Raw genomic sequence first — 19,921 nt, 5'->3', positions numbered from 1 at the left:
CTCCGCTGCTGCGTGATTACGTGCAGCCGCGGAGTGACGCCTTTGATGTCTTTCAAATGGAATTTCATTCCCACCCCAAATCTTCATTATCAGCTTTTTTTAAATTGGTTTCTATTGATTTATTTACATTAAATCTGACCTGTTTCATCCAGCAATTCATTAAAGAATTGTCAGTATCTATTTTTTTCTGCCAGAGAGAAAGAGAGAGAGAGAGAGAGTGAGAGAGAGAGAGGTGATGCTCACGTCGGAGCGGTGACAGTTATGGGCAAGGTAAAGGTAAAGGTAAAGTCCCACTGATTGTCACACAATGTGTGAAATTTGTTCTCCGCATTTGACCCATCCGCTGGGGGAGCGGTGAGCAGCAGCATGCGCCGCGCTCGGGAATCATTTGGTGATCTAACCCCCCAATTCCAACCCTTTTGATGCTGAGTGCCAAGCAGGGAGGCAATGGGTCCCATTTTTATAGTCTTTGGTATGACTCGGCCGGGGATGGAACTCACGACCTCCCAGTCTCAGGGCGGACACTCAGACCACAAGGCCACTGAGCTGGCAAACTATTTTTGATGCATGATTTTGAAAGGATAAAAGCTTAACAAAATAGATTAACCAGAGTATTTCGTTTGATAAAAAATAGTGTTATTGGTATATGATGCGATGGAGATCACAGCATGCATCGGCAAATTAATTTGCATAAACAATTGCATAAACAATGAAATGCCATTCTTAAAATGAATAGACAACACCTGTTTTATATTCCCTACACATTACAACATTAGTTGGGTGATTTATGTGAAAATGATGAGGTGAAAATGTTTTGTTAATAAGATCGATTATATGTGTTGGGTTCTCCACCCCGCGAAGGGTATAGGGAGTGAAAGAGGGAATCTGATTGGTCTGATTGATGTACAACCCAGAGTCTGGGCTTTACATTAATCAGACCAATCAGTGTGGCCTGCATCATTCTCACTATAAGCATGCCTATTTAAAGCTTTTACGCCGGCCGCACAGGCATTCTGTGGGGGATGGAGAATAGCAAAGCGCCTGGGCACATCTTCAATTTGTGCTGCGCCCGGCGTTAAACACGCGCAAGCTCAAAATCAGGGGCCTGTTATGTTTCTGGTGATTTCAGGGTGTGTGTGTGGGTCTGTGTGTGTGTGTGTGTGTGTGTGTGTGTGTGTGTGTGGGTCTGTGTGTGTGTGCGACACACTGCCTTGCTCTGCTCAGGGTGTGTGTGGGTCTGTGTGTGTGTGTGTGTGTGTGTGTGGGTCTGTGTGTGTGTGGGTCTGTGTGTGTGTGCGACACACTGCCTTGCTCTGCTCAGGGTGTGTGTGGGTCTGTGTGTGTGTGCGACACACTGCCTTGCTCTGCTCAGGGTGTGTGTGGGTCTGTGTGTGTGTGTGTGTGTGTGGGTCTGTGTGTGTGTGGGTCTGTGTGTGTGTGCGACACACTGCCTTGCTCTGCTCAGGGTGTGTGTGGGTCTGTGTGTGTGTGCGACACACTGCCTTGCTCTGCTCATTCATCGACACAGGGAATTGAATCATGACTTCATACAGCCGCAATCAGGGTCTTCTGAAGTGTGACATCATTTCTACAATCCTAGCCCCGTCCCCTTTCAGGTTAATGTAATGTAATGATTAGAGGTGTGTGTATATACAGATATATATATATATATATATATATATATATATATATATATATATATATATATGTAAAATTATTATTAATTTCCGATTCCCCCCACATTTTTCTGACAACTGGCTTCCACACTTGACAACCGCCTCAAAATGGATTAGTCCCGCCCATTGGACTGTTTATTGACACTGATTGGCGAATCAATGTTAGTACCCCTTGGCGCTGATTGGTGAATCAAAGAAAATAACCAAAGAAAAGACCTTTGCATATGACGAGGCCAGACCACAAGCAGCCAAAACTCAATTCCGTGGAGCGCGTGGATTTGAACGGCTGGTCCCATGCAAACACAGTAAACCAGGGCCGGGACTTTTTACCTGGGACCCCGACAGACAGACTGAAGCATTTTCGCAGATTATCATTATTATTATTATTATTATCATTATTATTGTTATTATTATTATTATTATTATTTTTATTATTTTTTCCCGTTTGTGGATTGAGTTACTCAGCTGTCAGGATCGGGGCAGACAGCCGCTCACTCACCTGCGATGCGAGTTCCTGTTGCTATTGACATGACCCCGTCCGGTGCAGCCGGGAGTCGGGCACTTTAAAACATTTTCATACATGGCAAGAACTTTGACAGACAGGAGAGGGTGAGAGAGACAGGAAGGGTTAGGAACTCCACAGACAGGAGAGTTACTGTTTAGAGGAGGAGACAGACAGACAGACAGGCAGGCAGACAGACAGACAGACAGACAGACAGGCAGGCAGGCAGGTAGACAGGTAGACAGACAGACATGCAAGCAGGCAGAGTAGCAACGGACTCGGGGAACTTTGTGGAGCGAGCACGAACTCTGGATCTCAGATTAGGACAGGAACCAGTTCACATCAGGCTCCTCTTCCAGTAAGGGATTCTGGTCCAACAGCAGGAATTGGACTGGAACTTTTCAGGCTTAGGTTTAGCAGCTAAATGAGTTAGCTTCAGGTTAGCTTCAGGTTTTGCCAGAGTGATCTCACAGAAAAATATCAAATGAACGTGACGTGTTACATCACGGTCTCACGGCAGTTTATGAAATAGTCAGGGAAATGTAATCTGTAGATTTGTGCACAAGGATACGATTTTTAAATTGTTGTGTGTGAAATGAACACGACCTCGAAACCGTCGATTACTTGAGCCAGAGCCTTCCAAACACAAATAGTCATATGAAAGGCTCTGGTTCAAGTAATCTTCTCAATGTCAGCACAGTTGAAGACATCAGCTGGTGTTGTTAATATTTATTTATTATTTATTTATGAAGTCCAGCTTTAAGAAGCCATGATCTAATACAGTCCAGTTTCCTTTGGAAGAGAAAGATCTTGACGTTTCACCTATTCAGCTTCATCAGAAGATACAAGAGCAGGGAGGAACCAGGTGCTTATAGATTGTCCCAGAGCAATCTAGTAAGAGAGTGGCATCAGCGGAGGTCCAAAATGCGTGACTCAGTAGCCAATGAATAGCCAGGAAGGGGTCTCGCGCTACGTTTGAATGCTAAAATAGAGCTGATAATATACAAATTGATTCTTTAAACGTCCGACCCTTTCAAAGTACATCACAACCTGTCCATTTTGCTGCAACTCGACAGCGCTGCTTAATCCAGAACCTTACTTCCGGGAACTCTTGAGAGTAAAAAAAAACGGTCCATTGGAGTGAATGGAGATGTCGCAACGCTTCTATATATACGGCTCTGGATTGTCCTATATGGTATGGCCCCCTATTTACAATTGGTCAGTGGAATAGCCGCTTCCCATACCTGTACAACATGACCCCCAAAAAATCATTACAAGCACGCAATTGAAAACTCTACTCAATTCAAATCATCGCTACCTGATTTTTAACAATAAAAAGGGGAAAAATAGGAATGGAAAATAGGGGGGGAGGGGCTATAAGAATACATTAAATGTACACTTAATTCAATTCTATACAATTGTGTACTATTCTACTGTCTCTATGGGAGGACCAACAGTGCACAAGGCTCTGGCAAGGTTCAGTTAGGGGACTACAAACACAAATAGACATTTTTGAAGGCTCTGGCTCAAGTTCTTCTCAAACTCAGCACAATCCTCTTAAGGTTAGAGAAATAGTTAAATAAGAAAAAATAAGAAATAAAATAAGAAAAGGGCTACTTTGAAAAGGCAGCATCACTTACTTCCTGTTTATAGCTCCCGTGTCAGCAAGGTAGCCAGGAAGGTTGTGGCGGCCTGGGTGGTGGGTGGGTTTTTTAACAAACATTTTTCCATGACCAAGCCATTCCCCTGTCCAAGTTGTTTTAGCTGCCTAGCTATTACATTAACTCAAACCTTAACAAAAGTTGTTGTTTTACTTGCCTAAACTTAACCGTTACAACATCTACCAAGTACGGCTATGCGGACGACTTGGCCATCATGCTTCGACGCCCAACATGGAAGGCGTTGGAAGATGGCCTCAACCGAGACATGGGCATTCTGGCAGACTACCTCCAGAAGTGGCACCTTCAGCTCAGCATGGGCAAGACGGTATCTGCAGCTTACCACCTCAACAATCGGGAAGCAAGAAGGGAACTGGACGTGCATGTCGGCAACAACCGCCTGGAGTTCCAGCAAGCCCCCAAGTACCTCGGCGTATGCTTGGACCGGACACTGTCCTACAAGCACCACCTGGATGAAGTGAAGGCCAAGACAACAGCAAGGGTCTCGCTCATCCGCCGCCTGGCAGGTTCGACTTGGGGAGCTTCCCCCCAGACCCTACGCATATCCACACAAGCCCTGGTCCTACCCGTAGCAGAATACTGCGCCCCAGCCTGGAGCAGAAGTCCACATGTGAATAAAGTAGACACTGTCATCAACAGCGCCCTCCGCATAGTTACTGGTTGTCTGAAACCCACCCCTGTGTCCTACCTGCCAGTCCTAGCTGGAATCGCCCCAGCCAGTCTCCGACGGGATGCGGCTACCCTCGCCCTGGCAAGAAAAGCCCAGAAGCACGACTGGCACATCCTGCACAAAGCCACAACAACACCGGCACCACCATGCAGGCTCAAGTCTCGCCATCCCTACAACAAGGCAGCACAAGAGATGCTACATTCCATCCCTGAGGACTGCCTGGCTGGCAGCATCCTGGGAACAGATGTGGGAGATGGCTGGGCCCTCCCGCATTCAACAATACATCCGGGACCCAGGAGGCGGTGTAAAAGAAGAAGACATGCCATGCCATCTATGGACCCTACTGAATCGTCTGCGCTCTGGCGTCGGACGCTTCAAGTCATCCCTGAAGAGGTGGGGCCTATCGGACAGTGCGGCATGCGAGTGTGGCGAGCCTGAACAGACTGCCGAGCACATTATCACCGGCTGCCCCCTATACAGCCCACCCTCAGAAGCCGGCCTCTTCGACTTAGGACCGGAGACGAGGGCGTGGCTGCATGACACTGAGTTGGCCATCTGAGGATACACGAAAGAAGAAGAAGAACCGTTAACCCACCTTTGGGATGTTGGCTAGTTTAATTTGCGGAATAACGAAATTCAGTTTGTGGTGGAGAAACATGATTATTTTTCCAGTGTGTGTGTCCACAGAACATAAATCATCATTTTAGAGATCGTGTTCAGTTCACGTATTTGTGTGAGATCACGTTGTTCTCTTGTGGAGAGAAGATCTTGTTTTCATTTGAAGACATTGTGCTCATTTCACAAAGTTTGGTGACACACATCAAAAGTCTAGCATGCACTGGTCAAATCTGCTGAGCGTGCAGGTGCAGAAGGACCGGGGAGCAGTGGGAGTGAACGAGCGCTATCATACTGTGTTGCAGCAATGATCATATCCAAATATCAAAGCTCATATCCAAATCGGCACATACTGTATGTTTCTATAATGTTTCTGTATCTATGTTTGTAAAGTGAATCATTTGACAAGTAGATTTTGTTTTTACAGTTCATGTGTAGGCACACCATATCATATGCCTGGCCTAGCTATAATGATGTATGTTTTGCACGTTATGTAGGCTAGTATATTTTCTGTCAATTCAGATTTTTTTTATTATTATTCTATATTGCACATTATTTCACTCATTTCATACTATATATTTCAGATATTTGGTATGTTTTCAAATTTAAACGATACATTGTGCATATTAATTTTTAAATAGTCTTTCCACTCATTCCATACTACAGTACATATATCTGGTTAAAAGGAGCGTTTGGAGGTCCCTTTAGAGAGAGTTTTCCATGCAGGTGGTTTTGAGAGGTTTGGCAGCAGCCAGGTGGAGGAAGCAGAGAGATGTTAACTTTACATCAAGGTCACGTAAGGTCAGGCAAGTCTAATGATGGAGGGAGAAAAGAAAGGAGGAAACACAAACTGCAGCAAAAAAACAAACGAACAAAACAAAAAAATCTGAACCCGAAATGTTGCTGGCTCCACAGTCAGCCTCCCAACAGACCAACTAACAGCTTCTCCCTCTATTGGCTTCTCATAGGAGTCGCATCAGAAATGATTATTCCACCTTGTTTCCATAGCACTTTAAAGGGAGGCTTTGCCTTCTAGTTGTTGTTAATGTGTTTGCAGTTCAGGGCCGAGGTTTGCAAAGCGTAGATTCTGCTCTGTCAGCAGTGGAAAGGTGTTCAAACTGATCTAACCAGTCATTTGAAGCATGTAATTTGGGGCGGCTGTGGCTCAGGAGGTAGAGCGGATCGTCCACCAATCGCTTTGGATAAAAGAGGTCGGTGGTTCGATTCCCGCCTCCTCCAGTCTGCATGTCGAAGTGTCCTTGGGCAAGATACTGAACCCCAAATTGTTCCCGATGGTGTGCCAGCACCCTGCGTGGTAGCCTGCCGCCATCGGTGTATGAATGGGTGAATGTACCTACTGATTGTCAAGCGCTTTGGATAAAAGCGCTATATAAATGCAGGCCATTTACCATTTTACCATGTTCTGTCTCACATTGTCTTCAGTCTATATTATTAAAGAGAGATGAACCTGCTGTTCTAATTCCAAGTCAGGCCCAGTGGATTTATAAAACACTTTGCACAGTTCACAGAGGCACAGAACACACACAGACCCAACCAGACTCATGCAGGATGACGCGTGATGGAGGAAGTCTGCCATGCCTTGTACCGCCACACCCCGCACAGACAACCAGCTCAACACGCCACAAAGATTCACTGCTCATTCTTCCAATCTCACTTTTCTGAAGTGAAAATACTACCAGTGTGAACAATTTCACTTGTTTATTCGCTTGTAATCAAATCAAATTTCAAAAACTTTGGTGATATTATCTTGACTTGAACAGTCCTGTCCCCATCAACATGATTTCCATATATTAGGACAGTATATTGCAGTTTTAAGCAGAAAATAATCTGATTGGTTGAGTTAAACCTCAGTGGGCGGAGCCAAAGAACCAGAGTTTTTCTGGCTAAGTAACTTTTTTTTTTCTGGCTACGTAATATTAGACTGAAGCTCAGTGAAAAAAGACGAGAGATACGAGATGCAATGCGGAAAGTATAATCTTGGCTTAAGTTAGGTTAGCTAGCTGACCTTTAAGTTCAAACTAGCCATACTAGCCTATAGATATAGATAAGCTAGTAGCTGCTGACCTTCAACATCAGGACAACATGGATATGAAGTAAGGAAAAAAGTTAAGTTGTTGCAATTTATTTCCCTTGGTTATTTCACAGAATTCCTTATTTACCATTCAAGTTTGCCAGTTAGCTAACTGGTTATTTGCCTCCGCCGACTGAGGTTTAACTCAACCAATCAAATTATTTCTGCCTCCAGAGCAGCTCTGCCACTGAGAAATGTTTGTAGGACTACAACTGCAATCTGCAAATCAAGATTGAAAAGGTAGACATTTTTGAAAATGTAAAGTACCGATTGCTAGCTGCACTGACGTGTTGGGAGTGTTTGTTTTGAAGCTGGATTTGTGTGGGGCGCAGTGTGGCGGCCAGCGGGGGGACTCACTCTCAGGCGGGACCCGGTCTTTGTGAGGACACCCAGACAGGCTGCGGTGGTGCGGGTACAGGCCCGTCACATGACCCGTCCCGTCGCAGCCCGGCGTAGGACACTTACTCTCCTTCTTCTCCCCTCTGGACGAGTCTGAGGAGAGGGGGAACATTCATGTTAAAACCAAGGCGAGGCTTGAGTCACAGTTTGAACTGCTTGAGACTTGACCGGATGCCTGAAGAGAAGACTTGAGACTCGACTTGACTTGGGAACTTGGGGGACTTCACTTGACTTGCACTCTGATGACTTGTCTTGACTTGAGATCTTGTGTTTGTTGTAAATGACTTGGATAGTGATGCGATTTGTTCCAGCAGACGACTGAATTTAAATTCTGTTTTCGGAATTTGTGGGGAATGATTGAATTTACTGACATTGAAACTAATTATAGAACTCAAACCCATGATGCTCTTACCAAGTTACCAGTAGAAAAGTCGTAGACATATAGTTTTCTTTAAGATATTAAATTGATACTGGACTCTTAAACACAAAAGATTGAAGTCTCTCCTCCATATACAGTACATGCCCATACATGTATATCCATACACACAGACATGCTGCACAGTATACGTCATTTATCAGTTACTGGTGAATGTAAATGTACCTTCAGTAAGCAGAGGCTCTGGTGATTTAACATGGCAGTTCATGTTCTTAATCTATACTTCCACTCATGCAATATCTCTGCAGTTGTTAAATCCCTCCACACCAGAAATGCAATTTAATATTTCATTATAAATGTACAGTGGCGGCTAGATAAGACAGAACGACTTCCTCTGGTGTGAAAGCAGCTTATCAGCAGTTCTCCTCTGTGGAGATCTGGGCTTCCCTGTCGCAGTGAAATACTGTACAGCTCCTGTCTGCTCCGGTGTCACCATGTAATAAACATTGATTGATTTAAATGTTGAATCTCAGGCTACACTCACATTGCAGGCCTTAATGCTCAATTCAAATATTTTGGTTGGATCTGATCACGCTGTGACTCATATCTAAGATCAGTATGAACAGACCTTTTAAACAGCCAAAAACAGTGCACCAGGTCTTCAACTGGATCCCATTCAATCTAAACTCGTTGACCAACTGGTGCCAAGAGCCAATGGAACCGTATTCAGAGCTGACAGACAGCCAGCTGACGTCAAAACCCCTGGAAACCATGTTACAAAACAGTCCAGGTCACCATGGAGACATGTTGGACTCATGGTGTCGTAGCATCAAATATTTACATATTAAACTCAGTATTGGCATCAAATTCAAAATTTGGTATGTTAACAGCACTATTGTTGAAGACCTTCCTGTGGGCTAGTGATGGCCTTCCTGTGGGCTAGTGAAGACCTTCCTGTGGGCTAGTGAAGGTCTTCCTGTGGGCTAGTGATGGCCTTCCTGTGGGCTAGTGATGGCCTTCCTGTGGGCTAGTGATGGCCTTCCTGTGGGCTAGTGATGGCCTTCCTGTGGGCTAGTGATGGCCTTCCTGTGGGCTAGTGATGGCCTTCCTGTGGGCTAGTGATGGCCTTCCTGTGGGCTAGTGAAGGCCTTCCTGTGGGCTAGTGAAGGCCTTCCTGTGGGCTAATGAAGGCCTTCCTGTGGGCTAGTGGAGACCTTCCTGTGGGCTAATGAATACCTTCATGTGGGCTAGTGAAGACCTTCATGTGGGCTAGTGAAGACCTTCCTGTGGGCTAATGAAGACCTTCCTGTGGGCTAATGAAGACCTTCCTGTGGGCTAATGAAGGCCTTCCTGTGGGCTAGTGAAGACCTTCCTGTGGGCTAGTGAAGGCCTTCCTGTGTGCTAATGAAGGCCTTCCTGTGGGCTAGTGAAGACCTTCCTGTGGGCTAGTGAAGACCTTCCTGTGGGCTAATGAAGACCTTCCTGTGGGCTAATGAAGACCTTCCTGTGGGCTAATGAAGGCCTTCCTGTGGGCTAGTGAAGACCTTCCTGTGGGCTAGTGATGGCCTTCCTGTGGGCTAGTGATGGCTTTCCTGTGGGCTAGTGATGGCCTTCCTGTGGGCTAGTGATGGCCTTCCTGTGGGCTAGTGATGGCTGGGCTAGTGATGGCCTTCCTGTGGGCTAGTGATGGCCTTCCTGTGGGCTAGTGATTGCCTTCCTGTGGGCTAGTGATGGCTGGGCTAGTGATGGCCTTCCTGTGGGCTAGTGATGGCCTTCCTGTGGGCTAGTGATGGCCTTCCTGTGGGCTAGTGAAGGCCTTCCTGTGGGCTAGTGATTGCCTTCCTGTGGGCTAGTGATGGCTGGGCTAGTGATGGCCTTCCTGTGGGCTAGTGATGGCCTTCCTGTGGGCTAGTGGAAGGCCGTGTGAGCATCTGACTGCATCTCAGCTCATTGTGAGGCTCCCTCATGGCTGAACTGCACAGTGCCGGTGGCTGTGGGAGTGGATTTAAAGAAATAGGCCGTGGATAGCATCCCGCCGATGAGATAGATTTGCTCTCCTAACAGGCCGTGCAGATTGCCATTACTCATGCCTGACAAGCCAGCCGTCTGATGTTCCCGCACCGGCCTATTTTAACAACATAAGCTGCTGTCAGAGGAAAACCTTGCATCTGCAGAAACTATCCTGGTCCTGAATGCAGGAAATGAGTGCCTATTATCTCCTTTTTGAAATAATACAATGGGGTTTGAACAGGTTTCTAGAGCCCAGGGGTCATGATGAGACTCACTCAACCCATAAATAGGCCTCATGATTAGAGTCACTCAACCCATAAATAGGCATGGAAACTTTACATTCAAGGGAGAAAAACAGCAAAAACTACAGTTACATGGTTTTCCTGCTACAGCAGACATAACCTCCAGCCTCTATTGCTACCGACGGAGTATTGGAGGGGCAAGATATCAGGCAGACATGATGAATCAGGTTATTGGTTCAAATGAAGAACTGAAAGCAGGTTCAGATCAGATGTGATGTGGAGACAAGGTGTACACGGGAAGGTTTGGAGTGGAAACATGAAACGCTTCAAACCCCTCACCGATTGTCATCTTAATCATATTACAGTGTGACTTTCTGCCCAACAAGTTCATATTCTGTGTAGGGGTTATGTTCTGAGTGAATCTGGTTGTGTATGTGTACTGTAGGTATAGTTTATTTATTTATTTATTTATTGTACACTTGTTACTCATTTCATCTGGCCACTTTGCCTTGGTGCTGCCACAGTAGTAAAAGTTTTTGTTTTTGTCCCCCCCCCCCTCGTGCTAGAATGGCTGTACAGCAGTAAAGTGGCCAAATAATAATAATAATAATAATAATACTAATGATAATAATAATAAACTATTTATATAGCACATTTCAAACATAAAAAACTGAAATGAGTAACATCTGTAGTGCTTCATATGAGTGGAGTGGATGATGTCAATAATTCAATAATAAAACAGGCATGAGGAGGACTTTTCCTACCTACCTTTATGGTAGTATGCCCTCTTCGACCCGTCGTGGTGCATCTTGGCCTTGCGTTCCTCGGCGGCGCTGCTCAGCCGGGGGCTGTGCTCGCCGTGGCCGCGATGATGGTGGTCCCGACGGGCCACCGTGTGCTCCGACGACGCCATCCGGTCCCTCATCACCTTGGCCCTCTCCGACTCCAGGGCGATGGCCTTCTCCAGCAGCGACAGGTTCCCCTTGGTCATGTCGAACGCCTCGTCGGAGCGGTCGGACGCCACCGACGTGGTGTCCTCGTCGCCCTCCTGGCTGCAGCTGGTCGGGTATCCTCTGGACGCCGGGCTCAGCTGCTCCTCCAGCTTCATCAGGTTCACCATGTCAGAGTAGCTGCGCTCCAGTGGCCGCAGGTCCTCCTGGTGGCCCTGCTGGCACAGCTCGTACCTGTGTGGTGAAAGTCACTCAGTCATCGGCTAAATGCTGGGAAAGTTTGGCCGTGGCTGGAAAGTTGAGCAACTCTAGAAGCCACTTTGACCAGTTTACCAAAGGTCCTAATCTATACTAAAACACCTAGTTGGCTGGTAAAACAGTGAAAGTACCTCAGTCTACATTAAAGGTAACCAAATGCCATATATATATAGGGTGTATATATATATCTATATATATATATAGATATATATATACAGTATATATATCTATATATCTCTATATATATATCTCTATATCTCTCTCTCTATATATATATATATATATTTTTTTCTATATATATATATATATATATATATATATATATATATATATATATATATATATATATATATATATATATATATAAAAACTCTCTCGTAACGGACAAGCCCGTCTTTTATTGTCACATATATATATATATATATATATATATATATATATATATATATATATATATATATATATATATAAAATGTAGTTGATGATAAAATAGTGTCACTGGTGAATTCTGGGGTTTACTAGCCCTATCAATTAAATGGACAATAACGTTAGTGTGCTGCCCTGAGTAAATAGTAGGGACAGTGTCAAAAACATAAGGACAATGGTTTTTCCCTATGCACGACATACATCAATTTCTCTACACAATAAAATATACACACGGGTGGAAGTCTGACCTCAGGAACCTCTCACCATCTTTTGCAGGTTTCCTATCATTACTGTACTTGTGTCATTTGGGACCTCAACAACTAAAGTCATCAACTAAGGCGGGATGGGTCTTATTTTTGTGGCTGCAGCTGCGCCTGCTGCTTCAAATCAAGGACTAAAATCTGGTTCATATTAAAGTTGCTTTGTGTAGCATTTTTAGGTATCAGTATATCATTAATTCTGCTACCTTGGACTAATTACTAAAGTAATGAGAGCATGGTGGAGATGATTGCTCTCCTCTAGTTAACAGCAGTAGCATTTATAGTTCTAGTGTTTCAACTGCATTTCCCATCAACTTTGTTGTTCCCTGCCCCCTCCTGAAGAGGATCAGCATGTTGGAAGTGATTTCTCCATCTTCCTTTCCCTCCATCCTGCTGCCAGAAACTCTGAACTTTCCCTTTTCCTGTTTTGTACCATGAAGCTATCAGCAGACTTCCCTCCAAAGACAAAGTGTATGTCCTGTTTTGTGTCATGAAGCTATCAGCAGACTTCCCTCCAAAGACAAAGTGTATGTCCTGTTTTGTGCCATGAAGCTATCAGCAGTCTTGCCTCCAAAGACAAAGTGTCTGTCCTGTTTTGTGTCATGAAGCTATCAGCAGTCTTCCCTCCAAAGACAAAGTGTCTGTCCTGTTTTGTGCCATGAAGCTATCAGCAGTCTTCCCTCCAAAGACAAAGTGTCTGTCCTGTTTTGTGTCATGAAGCTATCAGCAGACTTCCCTCCAAAGACAAAGTGTATGTCCTGTTTTATGCCATGAAGCTATCAGCAGACTTCCCTCCAAAGACAAAGTGTCTGTCCTGTTTTATGCCATGAAGCTATCAGCAGTCTTCCCTCCAAAGACAAAGTGTCTGTCCTGTTTTGTGCCATGAAGCTATCAGCAGACTTCCCTCCAAAGACAAAGTGTATGTCCTGTGTTGTGCCATGAAGCTATCAGCAGTCTTCCCTCCAAAGACAAAGTGTATGTCCTGTGTTGTGCCATGAAGCTATCAGCAGACTTCCCTCCAAAGACAAAGTGTATGTCCTGTTTTATGCCATGAAGCTATCAGCAGACTTCCCTCCAAAGACAAAGTGTATGTCCTGTTTTGTGCCATGAAGCTATCAGCAGACTTCCCTCCAAAGACAAAGTGTATGTCCTGTGTTGTGCCATGAAGCTATCAGCAGACTTCCCTCCAAAGACAAAGTGTATGTCCTGTGTTGTGCCATGAAGCTATCAGCAGACTTCCCTCCAAAGACAAAGTGTATGTCCTGTGTTGTGCCATGAAGCTATCAGCAGACTTCCCTCCAAAGACAAAGTGTCTGTCCTGTTTTGTGTCATGAAGCTATCAGCAGACTTCCCTCCAAAGACAAAGTGTATGTCCTGTGTTGTGCCATGAAGCTATCAGCAGACTTCCCTCCAAAGACAAAGTGTATGTCCTGTGTTGTGCCATGAAGCTATCAGCAGACTTCCCTCCAAAGACAAAGTGTATGTCCTGTTTTGTGTCATGAAGCTATCAGCAGACTTCCCTCCAAAGACAAAGTGTATGTCCTGTGTTGTGCCATGAAGCTATCAGCAGACTTCCCTCCAAAGACAAAGTGTATCTCCTGTGTTGTGCCAAGAAGCTATCAGCAGACTTCCCTCCAAAGACAAAGTGTCTGTCCTGTTTTGTGTCATGAAGCTATCAGCAGACTTCCCTCCAAAGACAAAGTGTCTGTCCTGTTTTGTGTCATGAAGCTATCAGCAGACTTCCCTCCAAAGACAAAGTGTATGTCCTGTTTTGTGTCATGAAGCTATCAGCAGACTTCCCTCCAAAGACAAAGTGTATGTCCTGTGTTGTGCCATGAAGCTATCAGCAGACTTCCCTCCAAAGACAAAGTGTATGTCCTGTGTTGTGCCATGAAGCTATCAGCAGTCTTCCCTCCAAAGACAAAGTGTATGTCCTGTGTTGTGCCATGAAGCTATCAGCAGACTTCCCTCCAAAGACAAAGTGTCTGTCCTGTTTTGTGTCATGAAGCTATCAGCAGACTTCCCTCCAAAGACAAAGTGTCTGTCCTGTTTTGTGTCATGAAGCTATCAGCAGACTTCCCTCCAAAGACAAAGTGTATGTCCTGTTTTGTGTCATGAAGCTATCAGCAGACTTCCCTCCAAAGACAAAGTGTATGTCCTGTGTTGTGTCATGAAGCTATCAGCAGACTTCCCTCCAAAGACAAAGTGTATGTCCTGTTTTGTGTCATGAAGCTATCAGCAGACTTCCCTCCAAAGACTAAAAGTGTATGTCCTGTTTTGTGCCATGAAGCTATCAGCAGACTTGACAATAACAGGAGGATTTGGCATCTCTGTAGGCACCAGAGGAGCGAGCAGGTAAATTAACATTGGTTGTTAACATGCTACACTTGTGTTGTTGCTGCACTATGTAGCCTGGATTTTGAAAAACCACGCTCAGAGTTTTCCGGCTATGGGCGGAAGACCGTGCTGTGAAACGAAAACACTGCAGCACAGGCCACCGGAAGATGGGGGCGGGTCTTCTTCTGACTTCCTGCCTCAGTAACGCATGCCAGGCTGTCTCCCCTCTGAGAGAGCCTGGTGACGCGAGGTTAGCACTACGTGTCATCCGCCGCCTTCATCGACCAGCCAATGAGGCGTCTCGGACAGTATCTGTGTGAAATAACTGCCAGTGAGTGAATCGGCTTGCGTCCAGACCCACATGAATCGCTATGCAAATTCAAAGAGTTCCAAGAACGGCGATTCATAGGGGCTGGATACCAGGCTAACCCGCTAGAGGCTAGAGGCTAGATGCTGCCAGTCTTCTCAGTCTTCATTCACAACACAATGATGTGAATGTCTCAAAATTAATGCGGTATAGATTTATGGATGCAGCATCTTTAATGCGATGTGAAGATGCAGTGTAAACATGCAAACAAGTGGAAATGGAAACACCACCAGAGACTGGACTGGTACCTGGAGAGGTGGTGCGGCAGCAGCGCGCCATGCGGGTCGGCGGGGTTCTGCAGGTGGTGGTGGTGGAGGAGCGCGGGCTGCCCGGGGCCGCCCGGCGGCGGCGACTCGCTCAGCTTGCGTGCCAGATCGAAGCACTGGTTCCTCAGACACTCCAGACTGCTGAGACACACCTCCTCCTCGCTCTCCTCCGCCTGACCCCGGACCCTAGGGCTGGACGATATGGCCAAAATCCATATCACAATATACTTTTTCATATCGGTCGATACGATAGTTATTACGATTAGTCTGTTAACAGTATAAGGACGACGGGAAAACAGCCAAGAATGCGCATTTATGTCAAAACGGATCAGAGGTAGACCGATTTGGTTTTTTAAACGCTGATATAAGTTTGGAGCAGGAAGAAAAAACACCACTCCCTCTGACAAAGCATTAAAGTTCATGCATATTGCCAGGGTAAAGAGGACCCTAAGGTTGTTTTCATGAATGGTAGTTATGTGGGTGGATTATTTGGAAAAGGGAACGGCCAAATTGGTCAAGTTGAATGGTCTATTTTCCTCCCTGTCTGCCTGTCTTGTATCAGCAGAGTGTTGCATAATATAGTCGAGACATACATTTTGTGGGGAGAAATACCTTGAAAACGGGTCAGATACAGTATTACTTGAATGCCACTTGTCAGCCTTAAGGTGTACGTAGTCAGCAGTGACTGACTGATGCTGTAAATAAGGTGTAACGTAGTCAGCAGTGACTGACTGATGCTGTAAATAAGGTGTAACGTAGCCAGCAGTGACTGACTGATGCTGTAAATAAGGTGTAATGTAGCCAGCAGTCACTGACTGATGCTGTAAATAAGGTGTAACGTAGCCAGCAGTGACTGACCGATGCTGTAAATAAGGTGTAACGTAGCCAGCAGTGACTGACCGATGCTGTAAATAAGGTGTAACGTAGCCAGCAGTGACTGACCGATGCTGTAAATAAGGTGTAACGTAGCCAGCAGTGACTGACCGATGCTGTAAATAAGGTGTAACGTAGCCAGCAGTGACTGACCGATGCTGTAAATAAGGTGTAACGTAGCCAGCAGTGACTGACCGATGCTGTAAATAAGGTGTAACGTAGCCAGCAGTGACTGACTGATGCTGTAAATAAGGTGTAACGTAGCCAGCAGTGACTGACTGATGCTGTAAATAAGGTGTAACGTAGTCAGCAGTAGTGCTGTGCAGTGAGTAAACTTCAATCTCCGCCACCTCAAGAGACGCTCTAGCGACAGATGCTAGAGCACATAGGTCCACCTCCCATGCCGCAGGTCGATTCCCGGCTGTGGGGGACTACACAACGTGGCTTACAAATGTATAGAAAATGTATGAAAGGTCCCATTTCATGCTATTTTTAGCTGTTTAAAAATGTCTCATTGGTCTTCTTCTCTGTCTCTCCCCTCATTAAGTATGTGCTGTTTTGAAGGGGGCGGGGCCTCTGACAAGATGATCTAGGATCGATCCATCTTTGGTGCAGTTGATTTGTCTTCTGCATTGAGTTGGGGGGGGCGGTGCTGTAAGCAGGCAAATTAAATAAGTGTGTCGTTGTGACGTCACAACGTCACAGAAGTCAAAACGGCTCGTTTGGAGGCTCCCCCCCCCCTTAGATGGCTGGATTTATCTGGGAACCGTGTGTTTTGAGACTTCCATGATGTTCATATAGCACGCCCAAGTCTTGTATAATCAAAGAGTAAGGAAATCTTGTTTTACCCGAAATGGGAACAAAATATATATATCACCGGCATATTTGATTGCGAATAACATGAATATTGATTGATTGTCCACCCGTACCTGACCCCCATGCCGGGCCGGCCATTGGTGCGGCAGTCGTCCACACCAATGCCCTCCGGGTAGCCGTCGTCGGCCATGACGGGGCCGTGGCCCTGTGCCAGCAGCTTCAGAGAGTCCACCGTCTCCCGCACCACATCGCTGTCCAGGTCCACGCTCAGCTCGCCCTTCCGCTCGCCCGGCTCCCTGCCAAGTCAAGTCAAGTTGAATTTGTTTAGCCCTAATTCACAAGCATGACTCAGAGGACTTTACAGAGAACGTGTCTAGCTAGGTCGAGCTAACCACAATCACTAAACAGAGTTGAACAATTTACGGTATATGAAGCTTATTCACCTTATTCTTTGCCCATACAAGGACGCTTCTGCATGACGTCATTTCGTAATCACCTTTCCGGTTTTAAACACGGACGTAGAGTACGCCTACCGCAGTCATTTAGACTTGCCAAAAAGCTGTTTTCAAGCAAAAAAAAAACCAAACCGTTTTAAAGTTTTGATATTTGTCGGGTGAGAACGTAACATATATGTGACCAGTTTATCAGAATAACGCCTATTGGAAATCCTTAACGAGCAGCGAGGACCGGGAGCGCTGACTGTGCTGACACCGGTCGGACTAGCTATCTGTCAAACCCTACTGTAGTTAGGCTACTGGCAGTGAGAAAACACTGTCGACGTGCTTTTGTAACTAACGTTAAATGCCGACCGGGTACAGCCATCGGCTCCTCGCAGCAGTAACGTTATGAACATGTAACTGAAGTTGGCCGCAGTGTAGCTAAGCTTAATTCTGAATGTTGCCAAACTTCATTCATACTGACGTTTTATTTTGAAAATGGCCGCCAACTAGGGCTGAACCAGAAGAACAAATACGTTGCGTCGAACGCAGAAGAGAGAAAAAGTGGGCGTGGTGAATAAGGTGAATAACAACACGCGCAAACCTTTAAGACCACAGCCCTCCCCCTACAGCCCCCTTCCCCTCACCCACCAACCTCCCACCACCCATATCCCCCTAACCACTCCACCTACCCCCCAATCCTGACTCTCTACCACCTTTCTATCCCTTAAACCACTAAACTCACTAAACTCTCAAGCATAGCAAGAGAAGAGAGGGAAGAGGAGAGAGAGCAGATAGAGGAGAAGAGGTAGGAGAGCAAGAAGACAGGAGAGCAAGGTGAGGGAGAAAGGAGGAGAGAGAGAGAGAGGAGAGCGGAGTTAGAGAGAAGACCCTTAACCTGAACTAACTAGCAAACAAAGAATCTGGCAAATCTACAGTCTAAACCGTACTAACCTACCCTATCCTAACTTAACCTACTCTAACGTACCCTATAGCTAGCTACGAATCTAGCTAGTCTAACCTACCCTATGCTGCCCTCGTCGTCGTCGTCGTCGTCCTCTCCGGCGCTGTTGGAGGAGTTGCTGTTCATCTCGGACTCGGTCAGGACCTGGTACGCCGCGTCTTCGGCGATCTTGCCCAGGTTGAGCAGCGACTTGGCCACCAGCTCGTCGTAGTTCTCGTAGTCCTCTGCGTTGCCGGCGCCGAGGCCGCAGCTGCTGTGGTGGTTGTTGTTGTTGTCGTTCTTCAGGATTGGAATGAGCTTTGATTGTCCAGCGTTTTTGTAGCGGCACTCCACTGCTGCGAGAGACATAACAAACTATCTCAGCCATTTTACAATGTTTGGACATCCAAGTACAAAAGCCATCTCAGACTTGGAGCACAGCCAGTTTTTCCCACCAGTCAGCACAGTTTGCCGAAGCATTTTGCAGTATAAACTACATAAATAGCAGGTAATTGGTCTCAAAACAAAAGGCGAGGGAAAAAAAACACACGTAATGGATTCATTTTGTAGATAATGTCTATTCATTTATACCACCAAAATCCGGCAGATGAAAAGGAAATGAAACTTGCGCGGCTAATAAACTCAGCAATGCTAATGAATGCTGTTTCCTCTCATAATATCCCTGAATACATTCGCTACAATGTAGCCACCCAATTATGCTGCAGTGTTTACTCACACACACACACACACACACACACACAAACACACACGCAACCCAGAGCGGCAGGAGAGCAGCGCTGCTGAGCCTCGCTGTTGATTTTGGGGACAGCGACGGCGAATGAGAGCAGGGAAGTGAGAGGGAGGCGCGCGTGAGGTGCTCCGATTCAGGAGCCAGAAATATCCTCAGGAGGAGAAGCCGAGGCATGAGCATGTGACGCGCCCGCCGAGACGAGGAGGCGAACAGGAGGAGGTGTTGTGAGGGGGAGGGAGGGGGAGTTAATAACTCAGCAGAGATCCTCTCCTGATTATTGGTGATGGCGCTGTCAGGAGCGACTGAGGACACGTGCGGGGGGGGGGGGGGGGGTGGGGTCTGAGAGCAGAGAGCATCTGGTCTACCAGCGTTTCCTCATCTCTTAATACTTCCCCTTCTCCTCCTATAGACCCGTCCCTAACTGCTCACGCAAATTAAACCAATACTGGACATCACTGGACGTCCTATTGTCTCCATGGGGTGTTACCAGTGGGATAGCTCCTAGCTCCGTTTGTAAAGCCAATGCGGAAGTGACTCAAACCTGCATTCTTTTGAATGGCCTGGAGGGGGCGACTCCACTCACTTATATGGAAGTGAATGGGAAAATGACCATACTTCTCACTTGATTTATGGCCCCAGTAAATCTTTGCTAATGAGTTGATGGTCTCAATCACTATTTCAAGTCTTCTTCAATACAGCCTGATGTTCATTTTGTAAATTATGGCCCCATATAGAGTCAAATAGACGATAGAAAAGAGCATGTTTTTGGGGCGTGATCTGATGATTGACAGGTTGCACAGCTCAACAATCACAGAGCAATAGCTGCGGCTCTTCTCGTCGAAATTCACCTCACTTCTCGCTCCAAATAACCAAGATGGCGACGGTGAAAATGGCAAGCTCCATACAGTATAGGGTCTATGGGTGTTACAGCTGGTGCACCTGTACTACAACATTAACAACAGCACCTTCTCCTCAG

At 46.0% G+C, this 19,921-nt stretch overlaps 1 protein-coding gene across 1 annotated transcript in view; it reads right to left on the bottom strand.

Moving 5' to 3' along the window:
- myt1la (myelin transcription factor 1-like, a) overlaps nucleotides 1-19,921 on the bottom strand; it is a gene marked incomplete at both ends in the record, with an annotated part of 108,489 nt that overhangs the window by 49,159 nt on the left and 39,409 nt on the right. Inside the window, 6 exons of the mRNA XM_083642860.1 lie at nucleotides 2,176-2,266; nucleotides 7,592-7,726; nucleotides 11,030-11,445; nucleotides 15,087-15,311; nucleotides 16,928-17,110; nucleotides 18,277-18,550. Of these exons, the coding sequence (XP_083498986.1) occupies nucleotides 2,176-2,266; nucleotides 7,592-7,726; nucleotides 11,030-11,445; nucleotides 15,087-15,311; nucleotides 16,928-17,110; nucleotides 18,277-18,550 (1,324 nt within the window). The remainder of the gene's footprint in view (nucleotides 1-2,175; nucleotides 2,267-7,591; nucleotides 7,727-11,029; nucleotides 11,446-15,086; nucleotides 15,312-16,927; nucleotides 17,111-18,276; nucleotides 18,551-19,921) is intronic.

The sequence above is a fragment of the Poromitra crassiceps genome (assembly GCF_964638095.1).
Source record: "Poromitra crassiceps genome assembly, chromosome: 9".
Classification (NCBI taxonomy): Eukaryota; Metazoa; Chordata; class Actinopteri; order Beryciformes; family Melamphaidae; genus Poromitra; species Poromitra crassiceps.
The sequence above is the reverse complement of the archived record's forward strand: the minus strand, read 5'-3'. Positions and strand labels throughout refer to the sequence as shown.